We start from the raw sequence: 7909 nt of genomic DNA on the forward strand, positions 1-7909 counted from the left end.
TGACGCTACTCCGAGTAATAAAATCTAAGTGGCGAAGGAGAGAGACATTGTCGGTAGGAATGGTACCATAAGGACCAATCTGCTGATCGACAAACTCAACCGCATCAAAGTCAGTGGCATCAAGGTTGAAAGGCTCAGTTGTTTTTTGTTTTTTATTCGGAGGAGCACCAGAAGTGGCAACAGAAACTTGAGGAGGATCAGCCAAACGAACCCGGGGAGTAGGGATTACCTTCCTCACCCCCGGCGAGTTCGGTATGGCTGGCTTCGACTGAACCTGAGATGATCCCTCACCGGCCGCCTTAGTTGAGATGTTTTGAGCTGCAGTAGCCTTTCTTGCCCTCTTAAAGGCCTTCATAGATTCCTTATTCTTAATCATCTCTGCAAACAAAACATCACAGTAGGAAACCAAGTTACAAATAAAAAAAAAGCTCGTAAAGAAATAAACTCAACAAAACAAGGTAAGCCAAAATTGAACACTACCAGCTCATCTCGAAGGAGTGAGGGGTCCCCTAAAAATTTCTTGGTATCAAGATAGGGAGGTTCCCCCCCAATTCTCCTCCAACACAGTCACAAAAGCCTGCTCGACTTCGTCCAACATCTCCCAAGAATACCTCGACACAACAACGTTCTTTTGCCACTCTAAAGGAAAAGTGGGCTCATCATTCTCGTCTAGAAAAAAGGGACGAGCTCCTTCAACAGCTCGGACCTTGAAGAAATAGTTCTTAAAATCACGAAACGACTCGTCATACATAGAAAAAACTTTCTTCCCTTGCGAAGCTCGGAAAGAAACCCAGGCAGCCTTTTTCTTCATTACCTCAGGTTTTGTCAAGACAAACAAATAAAAGAAAAGGAATTGCGAAGCAGGGACGTCAAACTCACGACACAGTAATTGAAAAATCTTTATAAAATCCCAAGAATTGGGGTGAAGTTGGGATGGAGCTATATTGCAAGACCACAACAGGTTGGTCTCAAAAGGAGTAAAAGGAATGGTGATATTCATCTGGCAAAAAAAGTAATCGTATGCATAGAAAAAAGGACGGTCTCCAGCAACTCGAGTAGAGAAACAAACTCTCTCTTCAGGAGTGGGGGGCACAAGCTCATAATTCTTTTCCTCACTACCACTACTACAAACCCTATGGAATTGCCTAAGCTGTTGACAAAATTCGGAATCAACCAAAGAAACACACAAAAGAACCATCGAATCCACCCAATCAGCCATGCCTTCAGGGACTTGGGAAGATGTCTCAACAATGTTCTTGCGAGAAGACATGAGGTCAACTAGTCCTACAGTAAGAAAAGAAGAAAATAGATTACTAACCCGAAACATCTCCGATAAAGTCAAAAACAAACCACATCAGAACAAGCTCGGACAAGCATGACACAGAGCAATACAAGCAACAAAAGGCAACCCCAGGACTCACACTAAAAGATCTAGGGGCACCTTTTGGAGGCAAGTTATGGAACAAGGATTCAGGAAAACCTACAAGCTCACATACATCCTAACAGAAAAACAATAAACCCTTACCTCTCCTTTTTGATCTGCAACTAAAGTGACACTCCGAAAAGAAAGCTGCGAGCCACAAGTCGAGCAAAGTCATCAAAATAAACTACCCTCCAGACCCACAATCCCAGTTTAATCAACAAACGAAGCAACCAAATAAACAGCTCAAGAAGAAGTCATCAAAGACACAACCTTTTTCAAGAATAATAAAAAATAGAAGTTATCTTTTGCAAAAATTTGTCAACAAAACATCAAAGGAGCAACCTTTTGAGAAAAGCAAATGGGTTCGTGCAGATCACAGAAGAAGAAAAATAAACAACAATAAGCAAGCAGATGCATGGCAATACAAAAATATTCAAACTTGCTAAAGTCAAAAAACGCACAATGCAAGCGACGAGGAAGGTAAGAAAGAACCAACCTGAAAAAATGGAGGAAAACCCTGAAGAAAGGCTGAGAGCAGAAGCGACAGGGAACAGAACCACCTCTCGAACAGAAAAGCCTCACAGAAGTAGAAAATGGAATCCAGAGTCGCCCCTTTTCACAGTAAGGAAAGCACTAATAATCGCCAAAAGTACGACACAGGAAAGAAATACGAAAACCACAAATTTCAGAAAACAGAAAGAGAGGAAGAAAGGGGAGGTTACGGAGAAAAGAAACCGTTTTTCTGAAATATGAAATTCAAAATAAAGAGGCTAAGAGAAACGGGGCAATTAAAACCAATTAATGAGGGTATTAAGCCCTCGCACGTTCCCAAGAACAGGACGCTAATACAAAAGCGCGCGCTTTCAGAAGAAAACGTTTCACATTCAAAAAGGAAGATTCTGCAAAGAATGAAGTCGACAAATGCTCGAGTTCGGCTTCACCAGAGAAGGATCGAAGTCTTAAGAACTAGGACTCGACCTCAAAAAGAAAGACCGAGCTCGAGCAGGGGCACTGTTCACACCCTGGGTCAAGCTATCCGACCCGGGATGTTCAAAGCGACCGACCTCTTCAGGTCAGACTATCCGACCTCTTCTCAAAGAGATCAGCCAAATTGCCAGGAAAGCCCAGTAAAAGGCCCAAATAGAGGAACACGACCCATATCCAAATGCAGTACAAGCCTATAGAGATAAAGGCGGGGTTCCCTTGAGGATAAGCTGACCTCACCCAAAGATAAGATAAGATAAGATAAGATAACTAACTTATCTTACCTAAGAAGGTCAGCCCACGACCATTATAAATACACTGGAACACCCAGGTATAAATCATACTCTGAATCTACTAAAAACCTGCTTAATACCCTTGCTAACTTAAGCATCGGAGTCCCTTGCAGGTACCCCCCACCCTCCGGTGACGAAGGATCAACAGCATAGCCAGTCCACCAGTCGGATACAACAGCTCCGGCCGTCACTCACCAGTCGGACACGTCATCTCCTACCAATACAGAAGATCTCGTCCGAAATCGACCTACAGTTTCAGGTAACCCCCGGAACAATATGTGGTATAGTTTGGTCGTAAAATTAGTAAAAAAGAAGGGATAATTCTTTAATTTTAATAAAAAAGATTTGATTTTAATTATAATAAAAAAGTGATATGTGACCTATTTTAATTATAAAATTAGTGATGTATAATAGTTTTATTACCTATTTGAAAGTGAAAATCAATTCATTTTTTGTTTTTATTTTTAACAAATACTGATTTAGTTCCACCTAAGCAAGCAAGCACCCGGGGGTAATGGAGTAAAAGACAAACACACAATACAACAATCAGCGTAACGCAAGTGGGGTGGACACCAAAAACGACGCTGTGCAGAACGACCTTTTCGGCTTTCTTAACATCGCGACGTAGACGACGACTCTGTCCGACGAAACGGTTACGCTTTAGTGCTCCTTCCTGGTGCCGCTCTTGTACGCTACTTTCCTTTGTACATCGCCATCTTCCCGAAAAACGACGTCGTATCCATCACCCTCCATCGGAAGAAAACCCGATTCCTTCCTCTTAATTCCGAAACCCTACTTATAATTCGTCCCAAATTTAGTAGGTATAAGCGAGTTCCCTTTACGATCCTTTCATAGTTTTGTCAAATTCGATTTTCTCTTCATTTTTTCTGAATTGTAATTTGAGCGCTGCTGGATGACCTTTAATTCGCCGAAATTTCGTGTTTTCGTGTCTGATTTTGATGTGTGTTTTGAAATTTCTTTAAGAATCATGTATTTTTGTGAAATTTTGATGTTTAAGTTTGTTATGTTTATTTGTATCCAATGACGGGTGAATTTTGTGATTTTGTTATCCCTGTTCTGTGATCATGAGATGAGCTTAAGGGATTCTTTGTGCTGTTTGTTATTACTTGATTTTTTTAAAAAAGAATGTAAAATAAAATGCTTGGAAATTCCGAGGTTCACAGCAACCGTGGTTTGGATTTGAAATTGAGGGAACTGTTGCTGAGGGAATTAGTCACCATTCTGTGGAGAATTGAAAGTTTGATCGGGGTAACAATTATGTCGGTGATGGTGCTGCTAAATGTGACCGTTGACTAATTGTTTGTAGAGATATAATGGTGGAAAATGAGGGAACATGTGATAGGATTAGCTAATGGGTGCACTTGTTACAAGATGAAAGGTTTTAATTTTTACTGCTTTCAATGTTTGTTTTTATCAATTGTTCAAATGTTTTGGCAAGTAGGACGCCCAGCCATATGAGAAGAAAACCCTGGTTGCTATTCTGTTTGTTCGTGACATGTTTTTGGCCACTCTTTTTCCTTTTTGTTTTTTCTTCATTCGGTCTAAAGGGTGGCTCTTTGGACTTTTGAGGGCTAAAATTCAGGATGAATTATTAAGGATTTTGCTATTTTCCAGCAATTGTTTCTTCCAATGTATCTTTATCCGCCAACATTGTTTATTGTTTTGTTCCCTCTATGTGCGTGCCTGCACTGGTGTTTATGAGGTATGCAAAAGTATAAGATACCCGTTTGTAGTGTAATGTTTCTTTCTCTCTATCTTAGTAAGTTTCTTTAGCTGGGGAAAAACCATGCATATCTTCTCAGTCAATGTTGTTGGCACTTGAATTATGATCTCCAAAATATTAGTTGGCCGTATATATTTCTAGTGAGTGGAAAGCCCTTTTACATTTGGTGTGATGTATGCAAAGGGAACATTTCATATATATGTTTGAGTGCTGAGTGCTTGCCCTGAGGCAGCTGAGTAGGTAGGAAGCTAAGAGTGTTAAATTAAAAAAAGTGGGGGTAACTATAACTTGACATATTTTGATATGTATGAAGGTATTGGTTTTACGAGGTTCTCTTAACAGTTAAACTTTAATATTTGTTAGCGGTGAGGGCTGAAAAGGTTAATTATCTTATTAGAATAAATGAATTTTTGCTGATGATTTATTCAATAAAAATCGTCTGGCAGTGACTTTTTATTCCATTTCACTTATTTTCAGACCAATGGCATCGTCATCAGACTCATGGATGAAGGAATATAATGAAGCAGTGAAACTCGCCGATGATATCAATGGCATGATTTCTGAGCGGAGTTCATTATCAACATCTGGACCAGAAGCTCAGCGTCATGCATCTGCTATAAGAAGGAAGATTACTATCTTAGGGACCAGACTTGATAGCTTGCAATCCCTTTTATCTAAAGTCCCTGGAAAGTGAGTGTTCAGCTGGTGTTTATGCTAATTAAGGAAGATCTTGCTATTACAGCATAGAAACTAGGACCTGAAATACTGTACTGCAATTGTCCAGTACATTGTTAAGGGTTGTCCTGATCTTAAATATTTATTTCTTAAGATTTGTTTAGTTGCATTGTAAAAGTTATGTGATAATAGCATAAGGAAATTTGTATTATCAATCATTCATTGTCTTCTTTTCATCTGTCAAGTGTCAAGTTATATGATGAAGTTGCTTTATTGATATCTGATGCTTTCACTTCTCAATGATGCACAGATCTGAGAAGGAGATGAATCGCCGCAGGGAAACACTTACAAATTTGAGGTCAAAAGTTAACCAAATGGCTTCAACACTGAACATGTCAAACTTTGCAAATAGGGATAGTTTATTTGGTCCTGAAATAAAACCAGATGCAATGAGCAGAACTGTTGGCCTGGATAACAGTGGACTCGTTGGACTTCAAAGGCAAATTATGAAAGGTTACTTAACTTGAATTGTTTGAAATTGAAATATAATATCTGTAATCTGTAATTTGGAATTTAGATCTTGATTTGGGGGAGTGGTGTTCAAGCAGAGCAAGATGAAGGCCTTGAAAAATTGGAGGAGACTGTTGTAAGTACAAAGCACATTGCATTAGCAGTGAATGAAGAGCTGAGTCTACACACTAGACTAATTGTATGCTACTTTCCTATGTTAAATTTCTTTTTTCTTGTTTCTACAGACCATTTTCACCTCTCCTTTCTAAAATTGAATATTCTCTTTCTGTGCTAGGATGACTTGGACGAACATGTAGATGTTACAGATTCTCGTCTAAGGGTAACACTCCTTTAACTTTATTGGAACCATATCTCCCGTTTGGGCATATAAAAATTGAATGTTCTCAAAGTTTACAATATGCTCAGTCAGTTAAGGTCTTGCAATAGTAATATCCGCTTTGTGCTCTTTAGGGTCAATATTTTCATGTTTATAAATTCCTTAATTTTGGTGGCATAAATCTGTGAGTTAAGTTGTTGATAGGACCCTTGTTGGATACTTCCATTGGACATATGAAGTTTTTATTTTTATTATTCTTTTTTTTAATATAGTTGGTCTTTTTCTTAATATAGTTAGTCTTTAATATTTGTTTGGTATGTAATATACTTTACATTATATGCTTTGTCAAATGTGGACCAGTAGGGATTTGTGGTTATGGTAAAACTTTTTTTTTCCTAGCACTAATCAATTTGTGTATTATTTCACAATGTGAAGAAAAAAAAATAATATATGCTCTTGGCCGGTGTTCCAAAATTTCAAATGCATGAGCAAAACTAGATGAAAATAACTTGTTCTATTTGGTAGCATTTGATTAGGGGGACTGAGATTGAGACTGGAGGATTGGAACTCAGTATTGTGTTTAGTGGCAATAGACTGGAACTAAAATTTTAGTTTCCGTCCCAAAAATTTCAGTCCTTTCAGTACCTCTAGAAAGTAGAGACATAGGGGACTGAAATTTTGGGATGGAAACTGAAACTTTAATAATATTTCTTCTAAAAAATATCTTAATTTAACTTTTCAAATTCCAAACCTTAATCTCCATGTTTATTTTAAATTAAACATAATATTGAGTCATAATTCAGTCCTGCACATTTTACACCAAACACAATATAGAAATTTAATTTAGTTTTAGTCTCTCAATCTTTGTCTTCCAGTCTCAATTTCTCAGTCTTAGTCTCTTTGACACAATATAGAGATTCCAAATGCAGCTTTTATGTGGTTCCCTTGTACTCTTAACATGTTTCCTGCATGCATGCCTACCATTTTTCATTTTCCAATGGTATCTTCTCTTTTACTTTTTAAAGCTCCAAATCCCTCGAAATTCTAATATCTTTTCTTAGAACAGGGAAACATCAATATTTCACCACTATTTTGTAACTCATCATTTCTTTTTATCTTGTGTTAACAGCGTGTCCAGAAGAACTTGGCAGTTTTAAACAAACGTACCAAGGGTGGTTGCTCCTGCTTGTGCATGCTTTTAGCAGTGGTTGGGATAGTGGTTTTGGTGGTTGTGATATGGTTGTTGGTCAAATATTTGTAGACACAAAAATACCCTACTAAGCTTTTCCTTTCTTGTTGTGCGTACTGAAACAGCATAATCAAGTTTCTTTGATTCTTGGTGTCTTGAAATGGCATTGTATCTCAATTTTCGTTTTCTAAGTGGTTGATGTCTGGGTTTTCTCACTTGTAAAAATATGAGCTTCCTTTGTGACAGATTGATCGTGTGCAAAGAGAATATTAATGCCACGTATTGCCTATCAATCAAAATCTAATGCTTCATCAGTTCCAGCTTCGTTGTACGTCTGAATCCGAATTTCATACTCGTTTTTGGGTTATATAAATACTTATTTTTCAATGAATATATTAATGTATCGATGGTATAAAATATTTATTACATTTGATTAATCATATTTGATTTTATTTAAATGATCATTTATGCTATTAATATAAAATGTCACTATCTTTGTTGATATGACATTATGTATTTATATTAAAATTATATATATATACTTAGTAAATTCATATCCATAAATATATAAGTATGATGTGTATGCTTATAAATCTTAATCAAATTATTAATAAATCTAAGCACTATTTATAACATAAACAAATTATAATGCTCGCGCAATATGCAAGTAATTAATAGTAAATGTTCCTAAAGGCACTAATTTTTAATAGATTTAGCTTAAATTTGAAATATAATTTATTTCAATCTTTTTATC

General features: G+C 37.2%; 1 protein-coding gene across 1 annotated transcript; it reads left to right on the forward strand.

The window, feature by feature from the left end:
• On the forward strand, window positions 3176-7479 carry LOC107621954 (syntaxin-52). The gene is made up of 6 exons (XM_016323936.2): window positions 3176-3521; window positions 4922-5134; window positions 5430-5632; window positions 5728-5828; window positions 5925-5969; window positions 7096-7479. Exons 2-6 carry the CDS (start codon window positions 4926-4928, stop codon window positions 7225-7227), a joined length of 690 nt encoding a protein of 229 aa, XP_016179422.1. The 5' UTR covers window positions 3176-3521; window positions 4922-4925; the 3' UTR covers window positions 7228-7479.

The sequence above is a fragment of the Arachis ipaensis genome, chromosome B01 (genome assembly GCF_000816755.2).
Source record: "Arachis ipaensis cultivar K30076 chromosome B01, Araip1.1, whole genome shotgun sequence".
Taxonomy (NCBI): Eukaryota; Viridiplantae; Streptophyta; class Magnoliopsida; order Fabales; family Fabaceae; genus Arachis; species Arachis ipaensis.

What these genes read in the sequence shown, in the direction of transcription:
- LOC107621954 (XM_016323936.2), top strand. Translation starts at nt 4,926, where the DNA reads ATGGCATCGTCATCAGACTCATGGATGAAGGAATATAATGAAGCAGTG. An exon ending in TCAAAGGCAAATTATGAAAG is followed by an intron (nt 5,633 to 5,727) that starts GTTACTTAACTT and finishes GTGTTCAAGCAG; the next exon opens with AGCAAGATGAAGGCCTTGAA. An exon ending in TTACAGATTCTCGTCTAAGG is followed by an intron (nt 5,970 to 7,095) that starts GTAACACTCCTT and finishes TTGTGTTAACAG; the next exon opens with CGTGTCCAGAAGAACTTGGC.